The sequence below is a fragment of the Thalia democratica genome, chromosome 6 (assembly GCF_965202585.1).
Source record: "Thalia democratica chromosome 6, ktThaDemo2.hap1.1, whole genome shotgun sequence".
In the NCBI taxonomy this organism is placed as follows: domain Eukaryota; kingdom Metazoa; phylum Chordata; class Thaliacea; order Salpida; family Salpidae; genus Thalia; species Thalia democratica.
Window position 1 is genome coordinate 6,253,132 of NC_139170.1, and position 18,657 is coordinate 6,271,788.

At 27.2% G+C, this 18,657-nt stretch overlaps 1 protein-coding gene and 1 non-coding gene across 2 annotated transcripts; one reads left to right on the forward strand and one right to left on the reverse strand.

The window, feature by feature from the left end:
• Positions 1–2,136: 2,136 nt before the first annotated feature.
• On the reverse strand, positions 2,137–6,033 carry LOC145838299 (troponin T, fast skeletal muscle isoforms-like). Its single transcript, XM_082945868.1, has 8 exons — positions 5,933–6,033; positions 4,848–5,054; positions 4,458–4,486; positions 4,000–4,255; positions 3,476–3,589; positions 3,098–3,204; positions 2,699–2,795; positions 2,137–2,424 (listed from the first exon to the last, which is right to left on the reverse strand). Exons 1-8 carry the CDS (start codon positions 5,966–5,968, stop codon positions 2,311–2,313), a joined length of 960 nt encoding a protein of 319 aa, XP_082801994.1. The 5' UTR covers positions 5,969–6,033; the 3' UTR covers positions 2,137–2,310.
• An 11,897-nt stretch (positions 6,034–17,930) lies between these two features.
• On the forward strand, positions 17,931–18,003 carry Trnav-cac (transfer RNA valine (anticodon CAC)). The gene has a single exon. It is a non-coding gene; the product is annotated as a tRNA-Val (tRNA).
• Positions 18,004–18,657: the final 654 nt, after the last annotated feature.

Sequence of the window (18,657 nt, forward strand, 5' to 3'; positions counted from 1 at the left end):
TATTTAAACAAAATCAATGGCGCACAAACGTGACAGAGAAGCTCTCAAAACATGAACGATGCTCGAAGGCACTTCAGAAAATACCAAATTAGCAATAAACAACGGGCTGCCATCACAAAGTATTTCAAGCACTTTTGGAAAAGTATTAAACGAAACTAAATGGACTCTTGTTTATAGATTATCTCCTTTATGTTCGCTTCTACAAAGGGAATGGTTGAAACTCTATAGAACTTACTCAAAATAGAGAAACATCATTATTTAGAATGATTACAGAGCTTAAAAGTAGTGTTACTTTAAAGTTTTCAAATGTTAAAACTGTAACTATTAATTTTATACAGTTAAAATTATTGAAAGCATTTAAGGTTTTAACAGTTGTTGTTAAATTTAACCTAAGTAAACTTTACCTTATTTAAGTATAATTGTTTGTTTTAAGCTTTTTTAACACAACTACTTAAATTTAAGTGAAGTGGTTACGTCACTGGACAATGACGTTAACCGCATTGTAGTGTGTGACTCAATAACCGAAAAGTTATTTTGTACACCAGGTCCTAGGACCAAATATTTTGAGCGTCTTTTTTTTTCGTTAAATAGGCTATGTTTAACTCTTACAAACATCCTGTTATAACTTGATATCGAATTCTTCTAAACTTGTATAATTTGTACTTAGAAACTAATTTTAAAATACTTAGCATGAATAAAAAACTATATTACTGTTAAACTATGTAAGTTTTTGACAATTTTTTTTTTAAGTAAACTGAAATTAATTAGTTTTGTAAAAGAGTTTTTTTTTTGTTGATAGATTTTTAGTTTAGTATAGGAAGTTATTGAGTCTAACTTAAATAGGAAATTTATAGTTTTTAAATAGAAGTTTTTAAAGTAAAAGCTATTATCAAAACAATTAATGAGTTATAGAGCTGATTAATAAACTTACTGTACTAGGTCAAAACATGTTTGGTTGTAGTAAAATAAGATAAAATAATCAGTAAATTAACTAAGTGAGTTATATCAAATATCTATCTCACTTACAAATTAAAGTTTACTGATTTTATTAACTATAAAAAGAGAAAACAAACACTTAAAAACTACGTGTTTTGAAATTTGTTAATGGTATGTCTGAATTATTTTAAATAAAAAAACTTGTATTTATATTATTTAAAATGAAACTGACGTTGACTAATGAAATTTATAATTTGTTGAAAAAGATAAAGTTTTAAAATCACTTATAACAATAAAATAAAAGAACTTATTTTTTTTAAATTTAAGTTAAAAAAATGTAGCATAATTCTTTTGAGTTTTATTTACAAAATAAAAAAGTTTATAAACTTTATCTTAAAATTTGAACAAATATAACAACTTTATTGGTAAGAGTATTTTTTATATGAACAGTTTTTATCTTGATTAAAACTAATTTGATGTTCAACTTTACTTTGTTTTGACAAATGAAGATGTTTTATTATTTAAAAGTAAGCTACTGAGCTTACTTAGTTACTGAGTGATACGACATCAATTAAACTTATTGATATTTCATGCTTTCTTAACATTTTTATCATCCGTTAATAGATTTTAATCTTCCTTAGACATTTTATAACTTAACTATACTTATATTAGTAACTTATTGTGCAACTAATGTAAACCTGATTCTCGTAAGTTTAGAGACTTTATGTTACTTAAAGATTTGCTATATGCTAGCATTTTTATTGGTAAAAAACATAACAGCTTATCTAATGCTACAAACTATATTTAACTATTAGTACAAGTATAAAATATCATCAGATAAATCGTTTTCTTCTATGTATGTTATTTGTATTACAGCCTACTCATTAAAATATTGGATTTGAAAATTCTAATAAAAAGTTTTTTGAGTATTTAAATACTGTTTAAAGATTTAAATTCTGAAATCCGTATATATTTAACAATTTTTTTTGAAATTTTAATTGAAGTTAATTTGAAATCATAAATATCTAAGGGTTTATACTTTAATTTTTTATTCATATATGAGTAATTTGAATATTTATCGTGTAATTGAAAGCTTTAATAATTTTTTTAATAACAGCATCTAATGTGTGCTAGTTTTATTTTAAGTATAAAATATCACGGGTTAGTGAGTACCAAAAGTTTTAAACCAATTAAACCATCTGAAATTGTTTGCATTATTTTTTTTTTCAAGCGTTTAATCTTACGCCCGTATGAACAAAACGAAACAACATTGAAATAAAAAACAAGTTAAAAAGAAAACAACAAAGTGCTGAAACGTCAATTTGTTCTGTATTGAATTAAACAACTAATTAATAAATTTATATTTGTTTGAATTTATTTGAATTTTTTCGCTGCGCCGACTCCCCTTCCTCCGGCGATCTTCACCTTGCTCTTGTTCTTGTTGAACTTGCCCATGTACTCGTTGACACGTTGACGAAGCTGGTTGCTCTGTTAGATGATTAGAAGTTTTATTAATTTGAAAAGCTTGCTTATTTGTTTTCATTGGGAGTGTGCTTAAACTTCGAAAAAAAAAGAATTTTTTGGCTGAGAGCATTTTTTTAGTAAAAATTGTTAACTTTACTAAGCTTGTTTTTTTTTTCTTATAAATGTTAAATCTTTCAATTGTCTCAACTCTTACTTGTGAGCAACGCTACGTTACAGGAGTTACAGCATCGCTTAAAATAAACTATGTGACGTATAAACTTTACTCATTCCAACTTACATCGTATTTCTGACGAGCAATTCTCTGTTCAGAGTCGTACTTCTGTTCTTCGTATCCGTAAAGTTCTTCCCACAATTCCTTGGCCTTTTCACGAAGTCTAAAACGTAAGTTATGCTGGTCATTTAAAGTCAATATTCAAATACAAAGACTTAAAGGTTAAATTTTTAATCATAAAAATTTTTCTTACGATAGATTATTTTGGCAAAGAAAAAAAAATCTACTTATTAAATAAAATTTGTTTTTTAATTCGAAATATGAATTTTTCAGCTTTACAACTGAATTAAAGTTTTTGTTAAAGTTTTTCATAATTTTATTTCACATATTAACTTTAAAAACTGATTTTTCAGCTTTACAACTTAGTTTTTTTTTAGTTTTTCATAATTTTATTTAATACTCCACCTGTCAATTCCAAGATGGTCGATGTTGAGGGCCTTCTTGTTCTCAGCCAGCCACTTCTTCTTGACTTCACGGTCAGTTTGCCTCTTGTTCGGTTTGTTCTTTTCAGCCTATTTCACAAAAATCAAGTTTGAAATTATTTGTATTATTTTTTTTGGTACGACTGTGATTTTTCGAGTTTAAGTATTTGTAATGAGAGGTAAACATCGATACCAATTTTTAAGAATTTTTTGAAAAAATCTCACTACTTTGAATATTTTTTTTCCTTATTTAATGACATAGCTCAAACGAAAGAGTTGTATCATTGTCATTCATACTTGGATACAGTTTTTCACAAACGATCATTTAAAACGTTTAAACAAGGTTCTGCTTGTTACTAACTCTGGCCAAGTATCCGCCGTAGTGAAGAGACATGTTCGCGATCGCCGCCTTCTTCCTCGCCTCTTCCTCCTCCCTCTTCTTCTCTTCTTCCTCTTCCTTCTTTTTGCGCTCTTCCTGTGAAACAAATTGAAAAAAGTTTAACAACAAATTAATATGAACTTTTTGAAATTTGTAAACTTTTAAATTGTTTTCAAATTAGTTGAAAACAGAACAGATTAAAGACAATATTTTGTTAAATTCAAACACATAAAAGTTTTTGTTAATTTGGAAAAATTCTAAGTTATAAAAGTAATGACTGAGCATAGGCTGCTAGCTATATTTTACGTTTTCTGGATGAAAATTGATGATTTATCTCTTAAGATTTATGTGATAAATTGATACAAAACAGCTTAAAACAAAAAATCAAGCTGTATAAAATCGTACAAATAATGTACAATCCATTGTTTAAACATTTAATTTAAAATAAGCTAGAAACTGTTCACAAAAACTTAAACAGATTTTTTATAATTGCACAATCTTCTCACTCTCTCTTGCGCCATGCGCTGCTTCTCCTTCTCCTGCCGGATCTTGGCCTGCTCGATCCTGGCCGCCTTCCTCGCCTCGATCCTGTCGTGGAGCTTCTGCAGGTCCTCCTCGTCCTTCTTCCTCTCCTCGAAGTGCTTGGCGATCAGCGCCTGCAGCTCGATCAGGTCCTTCTCCCTCCTCTTGCGCGTGATGTCGTCCAGGTCCACCAGCTCTCCCTCGGGCAGCCTGGGAGCGGAGATCTTGGGCATGGAGAGGCTGAAAAGAAATTTTTTGAAATCTTGGAGTGCGTTTTTTGTTCGTGTCAAACGTTTTAAATTAAATATTTTTGTGAAAAATTGTTAAATAACAGCAACATAAAACAGTTTTGAAATAATTTGTTAGTTTTTTTTTTATTTGAATATACTTTAAACACTTTGTATATACATCAAAAAAAGCTAGGTAAACACAGTTGACCTACCGTGGTTGAGAGGAAACTTCGGCACGGTTCTGTTTTAAAATTAAATACTTGTTAGTATAATGTTTCGCTTAACACTAATGTTTAAATATCACTTGATATTTTGTTAATACAAGTTAGATAAATGTTCAAGTATAAAAGTTTCTGTTGTATATATGCACCTAAATTCTAATTTTAAACTGCTCAAAAAACTTGTTTAAAACGTATCGTAAAATTTTAGCTATTTTTTAGTCGTTCTTCAACCTAAAAAGTCTAAAAGTGTTTTATTCCAACGCTAATGACGCATATAAAAAAAACACTTTTTACTAGTTTGTTAAAGAATTTCCGAATAGAAACGAAAGTTAAAACAAATCTGGATTACATCACGACAAATTTATTATGTACAAAATTAACCTGTTCTTCTTCCGGTTCCATCGTGTCATCTTCTTCTTCAGGTTCGGATTCGGGTTCCGGTTCCGGCTCCGGTTCAGGTTCTTCTTCCTCCTCCTCTTCTTCGGCCTCGGAAGCGGCTTCTTCCTCCGCTTCGGACGCCTCTTCTTCCGCTTCGGAGGCTGAAGCCTCGGCCTCGGAGGCTTCTTCTTCTTCTACCTCCTCCTCGCTCTGTGTGACGTGTTAGTTCGTGCATTTGTGACGTCATAGTGATAATTATTAGTGTTGCACGCTACACTGAGTTGTGTTCTAGTTATCATCAAGTAAAAAAAATTTTAAAAAAGCAAGAATTGTGTTTAACGTTTAAACATTTATGTTTTGATTATTTCACAAATTACAATAAAGAAAATAAGGAAAAAGTATGAAGCACTTAATAAAAAATTTAATTGAAAATTTAGTAGTTCAATCTGTTATTTTCTAGGTATACAACTAGAAGCAGCAAGATTTTAAGGTAAAACTATTTAATTTTTTTTATCAATTTACTTGAAACAAGTCACACATCTAAAGCTGGTTTTCAAACAAAAACCAAAATAAACTTAATTTTTTGTTTGTTTCATAATAAATTAAACATAATGTATTTAGTATAATTTCTAATATAATCAAATTTCATGTTTGTTTTAAAAAACCATATAAAAAGCATTTGTTGTAAAAATAAAAGCATTAGTTTAGTAAAAGAAAACCATGTAAAAAACTTAATAAATTAATTTTGAATTTTGTAAATAAACCTCTTCTTCCGACTCATTTTGTGAGTCTTCGTTTTCACTAGAATCTACCTCACTAGATTCCTTCATTAAATTTCAAAAACATTTACAAGTAAGTGAGATGTAAAGTGAGTCACACAACAAGGTTAGTAATAAGTAAAAAAATATATTTAGTCAGATCGAATATAAAAAGTTGTAAAAATTTAAGCTAACTATATCTAATGTATGGGGAGTTTTTTGAGAAACCTGAAAAACAGTTTAAGCTTTCATTCGAGTAAAACATTTTAGCAGTATTACTATAAATAAAGTTGTGTATTTAGTTTAGTAATTAAAAAATCAAAAACTTACTACTTCTGATTCATATTCTTGTTCTGAGTCGGACATGATTACTATTTAAAACCCCTAAAATTCAAGAGGTAACGTCTGTAAAGTTTTTTTAATACATGTGTTAAACAAAGTTATACAAAAACTGTTATTAAGTATACAAGAAAAAACATTTTAAAATTAGATTATAAATATAGTTGTTACTTATTTTTTGTTAAACTATAAAACATTCTTATATAATATTTTAGTGTAGTGATACGCAAAAATAAAAAGTCTAAAACTTTTTTGTAGTTTATCAATTTTATCAAATTAATTTAAAGTTATTAAGCTTTGTAATCTCGTTATTTTCGTTTTTTTCTTTTTCTTTTGGTTCAAACATCAAAATAGTCCGTAATGTAGTTTAATATCTTTACAAATGCTGAACTTAGTATTTTTTAAAGTTTTTACCAGGTGTTTTGTAAAATTTGTTGTACTAAAATAAAACTTTTTTAGTTTTAGCCTTTCAACGTTAAAAATATATAATAAAGAAAAATAGTTAATAAATGTGTTATTTCAAATAAGCACAGAACAAACAAATCAAAAACATGCTAAAACTAAAACTGTTTATATAAAATTTAAAACTTTGCTAATACTATTTGAATTTTATTAAACTGACTTAATCTAGTAACATAAGTGTAACTACAGAAATATTTTACAAATAAAGTGTACATTTAATTAACAATAATAAGTTTTAAAATTTATTTGCTTTATACAATAATAAACGTAAATAAGCAACTAAAATATTTATGTAAATACATATAAAAACTTAAATTTGCTTTAAAGAGTAAAATTTTTAAATGTTATAGCTCAACAACTAATTTATCAACACAAAGTGAAAAACTTAGCTAAATAAAAAAGACCGCAATTAAATGACCTTGAATTAACTTTTGAATTTAAAACAGTAATAATAAGATTACCTTGATTTTATTGGCTCGTTTTAAAATTTTGCAAATTGCTTTACATAGCCTTGCACTATTTACTCATTTATCTATGCTACTTTGCTTTGATATTTTATCAATTTAAAAACTTTTTTTTCAAAATTTTCTCAATAACCTACATTTGCTGTTAAATTTATCACATACTTTTTATAACGTATGAAAAGTTTTCAAATTATTTCAAACAAACAACTTGATACTTCTAAAAATTATTTTTAATGTTAATTTTTGTGAAATTAATTAAAATCCATTTAAAAAGTTCAGTAATGAACTAGATTTCATTTCAGTTTAATTTTCAATTGTTTACCTTTAATTTAGCATTATTATAAGAAATCTTAAGACATTAGAAATTCATTATGATGGAATATTAAGTTGATTTAAAGATTTTATTTAAACGACTAAACGAAAAAAATTTAAAGTGTACAAGTTATTTATTTTTGTACTAGTCAAAAACAATTTAAAAAATAATACAAACTTTTCAAAACATCAATATTGTTATAAAAAAACCATAAAAAATCGCAAATTTTCCTAAGATTTTATTACATCTATTTTAAAAAAACCTCAAGCTTAACGTTTTGATTTTTATTTTCTACTTCTCAACAAACTAGTTGTAAAACTCAAAAAATTTTAAACTTATTTAGCAAAAATAAAATGGATACATAGCTAAGGATTAGATTTGCTACCTTTACTAAAATATTCAAACGAGAAGACGTGGTTGCTCGTACAGCGAACAACTTGACAATAACATAAATAGAAGTGATGTCTAAAGCTTATCGTCATAGTCTCGTTATATCTGTTTATGACGTAATAATGTGAGCGGCTGTTACAACGCTACATCTTATATGCACTGCACAGCTTTTAATAAAGTTGTGCTGATTCTTGTATAAAAGTTTTATAAAAATATATTCAAAAAAGTACAAAAAGTGACAAAACTAATTAAAACTGTTTTATCAAGCTTTAATATTTATTTTAAAGTTTGTCACTGTTGTATAAAAGAACTCGTTTAAAAGTTCAGTTATAGTTATGTAAAAAATAACTAGTTTCTAAAGCTCTATTGTATATTTTAATATTTTATATATGAATAAAAGCGTATAAATAAAAATAAACATTTTAAAGAAGTTTTTAAAATAATATTACAGAAAACATTTACATCAAAAGTTTTTTAAAAGTTCAAACAAGTTAAGCTTAAAATTTTGAAAAAAAAGACACACCTTCAGATTTATATTGATATAAAAAAAAAAGAAATTAATGTTTAAAATTAAAGCTCAATTAAAATTATTTTTAATTTTTACATATAGTTTAGAACCACGATAGTTTTACAAGCAAGTGTTTATTTCCTATTCAACACACTAACTATTAATTTCTCTTCGTTTAGTATCTCTTTCTTAAAAGTAGTGTTAGGTCATACTTACAAAAAACTTAAGCTTGTTAAGTTTGTTTGAAATAATTCACAATTACAAAAAATACAACGTTTAATTTTAATAATTGTTTTTTTTAAAACAAGTTATGTGAAATTATTTATAAAAATATAGCATTGATGTTTTATTTAAAGTATTATGTTAATCATTTTCAAACCATATTGATTTTTATAAGAGTAGTTTAATATATACTGCTAAGACTAAAAAACTAGTTTAACCGTTGTATTTAAATTCTTTGACATCTTCTTTTTTTTAGTTATTTTAATTATTCTGGTAAAGTAAGCCTAGATTATTTTCTGTACTAGGGTTTAATACTATTTGTTAGAAAATTGCCAGTTTTAAAATGACTAAAAAAATGTAAGGAATATATAATAAACAGCATAAGAAGCTACTCATGGTAGGATAAAAGTCATAGGTAAAGTAATAAGTTTAGTTTAAAAGGTTTTTGTATTTACTTATTATATCAGCAAACTTTTACGTAAACTTTTTAATTATGGGCTAGGAAATTTCACTAGAAAATATTTCTAGTTGTTTTATCAATTTGAAAACATTTACGTTATAAGCTTTAGCCAATACTTAATTAACTGTATTCTACAAGACCTCTATGTTATATTTAGCGCAAAACTTTGTATGTGAGCAAACACTTTAAATAAAAACATTATATTTTCTTTGCAGAACTTAAAACTTTACTTGTTTGTTAAACAACTAGAATCATAGCAATATTTCATGATAGAGGAAACACTTTTAATTTATTAGAGTCAGAGTAGTCTAATTGTTAATTAACACAGTTTGTATATCCACACCTAACTGTTTTAAAATATATTTTAACTGTATAATATTAAGGGAGTCTAATCAAAGTGAGTACTGTAAGTATATTGGACCTTATAGTTAGTTAGAGAATTTTTGATTTATAAATATGTGTAAGATATAAATAACTTTTGATTGAGAATTTTAAATATAAACTACGTAAATATCAAAACATTAAATATATTTTGAAAGAAATACTTAAAGAACTGAAAAATTATGTGATGTCCAGATGTTTGTTTACAAATAATTTTTAAATGCATTTATATTAATTACACACAAAAATAATTCACCAACTGTTAGATTATACATTACTGTTAGGTTTTCTTTATAGATTAATTTTTTTTTGGGAGTGTGTATTAAAATATAATTTTTTATTATTATAGTACAAACTTGTAGTTTTAAAGTTAAAATGCTGTTTAAATAAATTGCCCAAAATAGTTTAAATTTATAACTATTTAAATTTTATTTATTAAAAGAAGAAAGCTCTTTACATAGTTTTATTGTTTAAACTTCGTTGTACAATTTAGAAACAAATCAGGTATAATTTTGGCAAATTTCAATTAAGTTTAGTAAAGAAAGTTTGACACAGCTATTTCTAAAGTTTAAATAAGTTTTGTATCATAAGTATAAGTTACAACACTAATTTGCAATCAAAAAAATTTGAGTGTGTTTTAATAACCTATAAACTACAAACAAAACAAGATTTAAAATACATACAGAAAAGTTTATAAACAAGATAATTAAGATTTTAACCTTATTTGAAAAACAATCAATATCCAAAATTCGATAAACAAAACGAAATTTAAGAGACTATTAAACAATTTATGAAAAAAAGTAAAATAGCAAATTTAAGCATTATAGATTATAGAATAACAAAAAAGATTTACTAAAACTTTAACAAATATTATTAACTAAATAATTAAAGTTTGAGATTAATTGATAAATAATCAAAAGTAAAACAAAATTAGTATAAAATTTATTAAAAAATAGAATGAAATATACATGAAAAAGAGTTGTTAGCTTCTTCTAGTTCCTTGTCTAAATTTGAAGTTCTTTCTTGTTTATTTTTTTTTAATTATAAACTTGGATAATAAAATAGATTATGGTTAACTTTTAGCTCAAATCTTAAATAAAAAAATTGATAATTAATCGCTTTTCAATGAGTATTTATATATATAATATTGACAACGATGTGCTTTTTGGCTTAAAAATTCTTGTGCAAAACAAGTAAAAATGAATCTTTTTTGGCAAATACTCTTATACATGTACTCAGTTCGATTTTAGGTACACAGCATTTAAATGAAAATTTGAATACAATACTTCCCCTGAAATTTTTTTTAGTTTTTATAGTACAATCTTAAGTTACGCGGTCCGCGAAAGACTTTTGTTAAAAGTCTGGCCCATCGACTATAAAAGTTGTCTACCTTAAAATATACTTTATTGTACCAATATACTATACTAATTGAAATGAAAATTAAAGTTAGTATTTTAAACTGCAGTTCAAGTTTAATAGTTGTTTTACAAAATTATGCAAATTAACTTTGCACACCTACAAAGTTAAAAAACGTATTTTCTACTAAAAGCATAAAAAGATATTATTTTCAATTTAAAATGGGGGCAGGCAACACTTTCAGTCGACGGGCCAGTACCACCAGAATAAGCTTTTGAAGGCAGTCAAAAACAAACTTACAACAAAAATCAAAAAAAATAATTTAAAATAAATTTTATTAAACAAGCACCATGTATACAGCATGAACCAAAAATGAGGTAGCTGTCTAGTTTGCTAAGTGTACAAAATTGCACGAAGACTAATTTGCACGAGAACACAAAATTGCACGAAGATACTTCTGCACGAAGACACGTTTGCACGAGCAGACAATTTTGCAAAGAGACATTTTTGCTCGGGTCTTTTTTTTTTTAATTTCTGTATTATTTTTAATTTTTTTATATTTAGCTTTATTTTTACTATCACGGTTACCTTTAACCCTTACCCTCGGTCAGTAACTATTTATTTTCTTTTTTTTTAGTTTTATTTTATCTGTATTTTTCTACTTTCGTGTAAAATTGACCCTTGGTGAAAAGTAGTCTTCGTGCAATTTTGTTTTCTCGTGAAAAATCGTTTTCGTGCAATTAGGACCCGTTCCCACTAAAAATACGTAAATTTCAAAATGATTAAAAAAATTTTAAGCTTTTTTGTTTTGATTACATTTATAAGCTGAAAAGTACGTTGCCAGATATTTCTGTTGGTGAAGCGGTCTGTTTTATGTACGTTGCTCACGCATAGTTTATTAAGTTTTAATAACCAGTACCTTATTTTGATTTTAAAAGATCTAGTGATTGTTAACAATTTAGCAGTCTTAAACATTTTACAGAGTAACTAAGAGAACTTTAAAATATTTTTTTAAATACAAATGCATTTGTGTTACAAAAATGTCTGAGACGTTGAGCTGTGAATGATTAAGCTGTGTCATTTTTTCAACTTTACTCCCAAACGGTCGCTTCAGTACATTGTACTTAAGCCCGCTTGTTTAAGATCACAATAGCGGTTTCTCGCGACTATTCCTGCCTGATGAGTCCTAATGAGGACGAAACCGGTCGTAGGATTGTCTCGGATGCTGTTGTTGATCTTGCGGTAAAGTTCATTGTTTATTATCGATGGCATAAAACATCTCAACTTGTTGATGATGGCCGAAATAAATACTGGCTAAAACTGATCAAACGAGCGCAGACTATAATCTCACAACAAGCTGACAATGTCTGAGACGTTGAGCTGTGAATGATGAAGCTGTGTCATTTTTTCAACTTTACTCACAAACGGTCGCTTCAGTACATTGTACTTAAGCCCGCTTGTTTAAGATCACAATAGCGGTTTCTCGCGACTATTCCTGTCTGATGAGTCCTAATAAGGACGAAACCGGTCGTAGGATTGTCTCGGATGCTGTTGTTGATCTTGCGGTAAAGTTCATTGTTTATTATCGATGGCATAAAACATCTCAACTTGTTGATGATGGCCGAAATAAATACTGGCTAAAACTGATCAAACGAGCGCAGACTATAATCTCACAACAAGCTGACAATGTCTGAGACGTTGAGCTGTGAATGATGAAGCTGTGTTATTTTTTCAACTTTACTCACAAACGGTCGCTTCAGTACATTGTACTTAAGCCCGCTTGTTTAAGATCACAATAGCGGTTTCTCGCGACTATTCCTGCCTGATGAGTCCTAATAAGGACGAAACCGGTCGTAGGATTGTCTCGGATGCTGTTGTTGTTGATCTTGCGGTAAAGTTCATTGTTTATTATCGATGGCATAAAACATCTCAACTTGTTGATGATGGCCGAAATAAATACTGGCTAAAACTGATCAAACGAGCGCAGACTATAATCTCACAACAAGCTGACAATGTCTGAGACGTTGAGCTGTGAATGATGAAGCTGTGTCATTTTTTCAACTTTACTCACAAACGGTCGCTTCAGTACATTGTACTTAAGCCCGCTTGTTTAAGATCACAATAGCGGTTTCTCGCGACTATTCCTGCCTGATAAGTCCTAATAAGGACGAAACCGGTCGTAGGATTGTCTCGGATGCTGTTGTTGTTGATCTTGCGGTAAAGTTCATTGTTTATTATGTTACAAAAAAAAAGTGTTAAAAAACAAACTGGGTTAAGATTTGAGGTTTTGTTTTACTGATTTCAAATTTATTTATTTTCGGCGACTCTTTATTTGAATCATCACTGCAACCCAAGTAGCAGCTGCTTTTTTCCTTAAAATGACCTTCCTTCCAACTGAGATGCTATCTGCTTACATCTGCCAAGTCAACTCTGACGAACCAATAGGAGAGAAGGGAGGCGAGTCACGTGTTTGCATATCTGCTGACTCAGCAGAAAATTCTTGGTTTAACGATTTTTTATTTTGATACGAAATTAGTAAAATATTTATTTTTAAAGATGTTCTTATAAGAAACAGAACTCGTCAAATTAAAATGATTAAAAACCTTTAAACAAACTTTAAAAATTATGTTGTTAATTAGTCTATTGTTAGTCTCCTTCGAAGTAAAGTTTATTAATAAAACTTATTTATAAATAAAAACCAATTATACAGTAATCTTCCTTTATTGTACCAACATATGTTTCTGTGTTTTAACGAATCAACACACTTCAACTGGGTTATTAATGGAAAGAATAACAGTTTTTGAACAGTTAAAACTTATTTATTCATAAACTAACGTCCTAGACTAGGGGTGGGCAACGTAAGTAATTGACGGGCCGGATCCAAAAAAAAAATAGTACTCAACGGGCCGAAGCATTTCGGGTAAGTGATCTACCGGATTCAATTGGATCCTTTTTTAGATCCGGATCTTTATTCAAAATTGTTATCCGGATCCAGTTAAATACTAATTTTAGACAAGGTTCGTATCTGAATAGAACTAACTTCAAAAGACTTGGATCCGGCATAATGCTAGTTGATCTGGTGTTTTAAATTTTTGAATCAATATATTAACTACCAAGGTTCTCAAATATAAAATTTAAGTTAATTTTTATGTAGTACTCATAATTCTGCATTTATTACAACTCTGGACCGAATTAATACTAGTTAGTTTTATGAAAAAAATAATTTACTTACTAAAAGTTACTCGAGCCTAAGATTTCAGACTAAAACATTTAAAAATTTAACTACTCGAAATTATCTTATTTTGGTAATCCTTGGCTCGAGGCTACATTAATAATATTATTCAGAAGTTAACAAACATTACAATATTAAACTACTATCTTTTTATTTAAAAAAACTTACAAAGATTCATTCAAAATTTAGTTAGATTGTAAACTGTTATTACAAACATACACAAATAAATTTCCTAAAGAAATCATACTTAAAGTTAATGAGATATTGTTTTGAAATATTGTCATCAGTTGGTCATCATTAAACTTAATCATTTAATTAATCAAAAATTCCTTAATTAAATATCAATAGCAGAAAAGAGTGCAAACTGTAGTCTCAAATTGGAATATTCTACTAAAAATTAAAGTTGAGCAGTTTTACTTAAAGTAGGTGTCGATGTTATTAAAAACTACTTTTCTTAACAATTATAAGAACAACTCACTACACATATGGGAAAGACATCAATTTTTTACATGTCATTTAAATGAAAATCTTTATGATAGGTAAAATCATCAAAGTTAGTTCAGCAAACAATTTTTTGGATATTTTGAGAAAAATTAATTCAACTGACTTGAAGCAGAACAAGGTAATATAACAAAAGAGTGTTTTTATTACTACAAAAATTAAAAGCCATTTTCAAAACATTTTTAATGTTAAAGTCTTACAGTTTATTTTGTGTGAATAATTTAAAAAAAGTTTTGTACAAATTTTGTAATATTTACATTGGCTTGTAGGATTTCATATAAATTTGAAATGCCTAGCAGCCCGGATCATCCACTCGCGGGCCGGATAAATTCTGTCCGCGGGCCGGATTCCGTTTAAATTTAAAAAAGGTTTGGGGGCTGGTCATTTTGACTCCGGGGGCCGGAACTGGGCCGCGGGCCGTACGTTGCCCACCCCTATCCTAATACCAAATATTCTGAGCGTCTTTTTAAGTCGTTTAAAAAACTATGTATAATAAAAAGAACTTTATAATGATTATGATTAAGTTCTATAAATATGCATTTATTTATTGACATTTGTATTTGAATTATATAAAAATTTCACTAACTACAACAAGCATAATTTGTGTAAAGTTATTATAACTAAAAATAATTGTATGCAGAAATAAAAACGCTTAACCCTCACCCTCACTCGATAATTATTTTATTTTACTCTTTTTGCTTTTTATAATTTACTTTTATATATTTTTTTTTCCTGTTTTTTTATTAATAATTTTTATTAGGTATATACTTTTTTTATCACTGTTACCCCTAAATATTACCCTCGGTCGGTAACTTTTTTGGAGAACGGTTCTAAATTGCACGAAGTTACTAATTGCACGAGGTGACTAAACTGCACGAAGACGATTTTGCACTAAGGATCAATTTTGCACGAGTTACATTTTTGCACGAGAGTAAAGAAATATAGAAAAAATTATAAACAGAAAAAATATTTTAAAATGTTTATCAAAAAAAAAGGAAAACAAAGTTACTGACCTAGGGTAGGGGTAACAGTGATAGTAAATAAAAAAATTAAAAACAAAAAAAAAACTTACTGACCGAGGTTAAGGGGTAATAGTGATAGTAAAAAGAAATTAAAATAAATAAAAAAAAAGATCAAATTAATAAAAAAATCTAACCCGTGCAAAATTGTCTCCGTGCAAAAGTGTTTTCTTGCAAGTGTATCTTTGTGCAATTTTATCCCATCGTCGAAAAGTATCTTCGTGCAATTTTGTGCACTCGTGCAATTTTGTATGCTTGTGCAATTTAGACAGCTACCCCTTTTTTTGCCCTTTTTGTTATTTTATTGTTAGTTGATTTTGTTTATCATTATCTAGTTTTTTGTTTTTTTTTTATTTTGTAATTTTTTTTGTTTTTATTTTTACTATTCCTTGTTAGCACTAACCCTTACCCTCGGTCGGTAACTTTTTATTTATTTATCAATCTTTTTTTTCTTGTTTTTTATACAATTTGTTTTTATTTTATTTTGTATATTTTTTACTCTCATTCATAAATGACCCTTCGTGCAAAAGTGACCCGTTCCCATACAACAATATCAGACTAACTCCTTTAAATTTACTAGTTACAAAAAACTAAAGGCTTTTAAGATATTTCTTTCAATTTTTCTGAATTTTTTACAGGTTTCGAAAATATAAGCTTTAAGGTCTAATTTCAGTATAAGATGAATTTTACTGATGAAAATATCTTAAATAGTATAAAAACATTAAAAAGATACTGTAAAGCTACTTTAAATGTATTATTACTATAAATAAAAAATAATAACAACAAAAAATGAATATTTAGAATAAATCTTTTTGTCAAATCGAAACTTCATTATTTTACATGTAAAAGTTGTTAAAAACTCCAGGTTTTTTAGTAATTTTTGTTCGAAATTCAACGTTTTTTTTTAACGTTTCTCAAATTTCATGTTTTTCCATCTTTTTTTTGCAACCCTGTTAATAACGACGAAACACACTAGGCACAAAAAAAATTGAAAAAATTGTTAGTAATATTGGTAAAATTTCATTAAAAATAATTACTTGGTAAATAAAAAAACTTGTAAACAAACCAGTGAAAATCTGATTAGTTTCTGCTATTATCATGACACATTAGTAATTTCGATTTATTATGAGGATCATATTCAGTGGCGTAGCGTGGTATTTTGGTCAGGGGGTGCGCAAATTTTTTTCTGAAAAAATCCTCTAAATTAAAACTTTTGTAATTAGCTATAAAAAAACTTTTTATAAGTTATATAATTGAAATAAATTTATTAAGTAAAATAAGTTCGTTAACTGTTTTGAAAAATATTTATATATTACAAAATTAAACAACTTATAACTTATAGTAAACTTTATATCTTTAAAAATTAATATATTCAATAAAACGAAAGTATCTGTTTTATTTACGAAAAAAATATCAATCTCTTTAATATACAATACAACAGTGATAACAACACCTCATTGCACTTAATTTTTATAAAATTACACAGAATATAAAATAGACCAACTTTATAACTGTTATTACAGTTTATTACAACTTTGTAAAAAAGTTAAAAGTATACTTTTTAAATTTAATTCATTTGATTGTATTTGTTTAAAATAAAAATCACAAACAAAGTTTATTTCTCATAGGCCGACACGCTTATCTTGTATGTTTACAAAAATAAAGTTCAGAAAACTAGCAGTAGTCTTAACAATGTAGCATAAAAAAAATTGTAAAATTGTTTAATTTTTCTTTAAGCGTGACGTATTTTTGTAAACTTTTTGTAGAAAAATAATCTGCCATAAGGTTATACTACAGCGGTGCGCTATATTAATTGCGTACTTTTTGAGTCTAAATGCTTATGAAGTTAATGAACTTATAAATTTTTTCCTTATGGAGTTTTTCATCAACATCGGTGCGCATTTGCAATTACGCACCGAATCAGTATATTGAGTAATAACATGTACTTTCCTTACTTGTCACTAATTGGTATTCAAAATTTCGTTTAACTTTTTGAATACTAGATAAACATAGTTGAAAAAAGGCAAATTAAGCAGAAAAAAATAAACTATAAAGGATAAAGATATTACATTCTTTTTTTTACATTTTTCTTTTTTTGGGTGGCACGCATGCGCCAGTGTCCCTCCCCACGCTACGCCCCTGATCATATTCATATTGCTTCAAAGAAAAAAAACGCTACCTTTACTGTGAAATTGAACAAACAGTTCTTAGAAAAAGTTTTGACTATATTTCTGGAAAAGTTATTTTTGATTTGTTTTATTAAAGCTTTAAAGGTTAGTTAAACAAAACTTTAATTTTCAAATTGATAGTTTGGATATCATATCAAAAAAGTATAACTGTTTCATTTTCAGCACCCATTAAAGTCTATATATAAATATATACGAAATACTGTAATTAAAATAATGTTGAGCTTAATAAATTCTCATTCAAGGCTTTATAAATATATCAAAAACTAATTAACATTTTTTTTTGAATGCAATTTCAAATGCAAAAATAAAAAACGACTTGAACAACTTCGCAAGTAAGTTGGTAAAAAAAATATTTTGTTTTTTCATTACATAGATATAATCTCAAAAAAAGAAATAATTTAAACCATATGAACATTTCTATTATAATAACTTAAAAATTTTGAGCAATAAAACTTTGCCTTTATAAATAAAATACAGCATTCATCGCCAAGTGTTTCAGTAGTGTAGTGGTTATCACGTTCGCCTCACACGCGAAAGGTCCCCGGTTCGAGCCCGGGCTGAAACATTTTTGCTCCATCTATGTAAATAACTACTTTTTGGGACATTGTGTTGTCATTTGTAGTTACTTAATTATTATTTAATTTAAGTTTAGTTACTTTACTTTAGTTTAAGTTTAGTGTACTAAAAAAGTGATACACGTTTAACAAATTAAACATTAGCTTTATTTGAAAGATTAAAACATAACATATTTGTTATTTTTTATAAAACAAAAATTTAAAATATCTTTTAAAACATGGGTAAATTTGTTTAAAAATCTGATAAAAAACACTTAAAACGGAAAATTTCATCGTTAATAACATCTAACGTTCAAAATTTAATATCTATTTTTCGTAAAATATTTAATTACTAGAGATTTTAAATTAATTAATTAAAAATTGTTTGTTGTGGAATTTAAAAGTTCAACGGATTGCATTTACAATGTAGTAGAAAATAGATTTATATAGAAAAAGTTTTTTGTTTGCATTTTTAATTTGCTTATTTAATAAGGTCCTATCGAAATTTTATATTATATCTCGGGAATTTATTCTGGTAGCTTTCACTAAAATTATTTATAGGAATAGAGATAGACATAAACTTACTTTTAAAATATTATTTTCATTATTATATTTTAAGTTATAAAGTATTGTTTCAAAAATGAGGGCAGAAAAAAAATAAAACA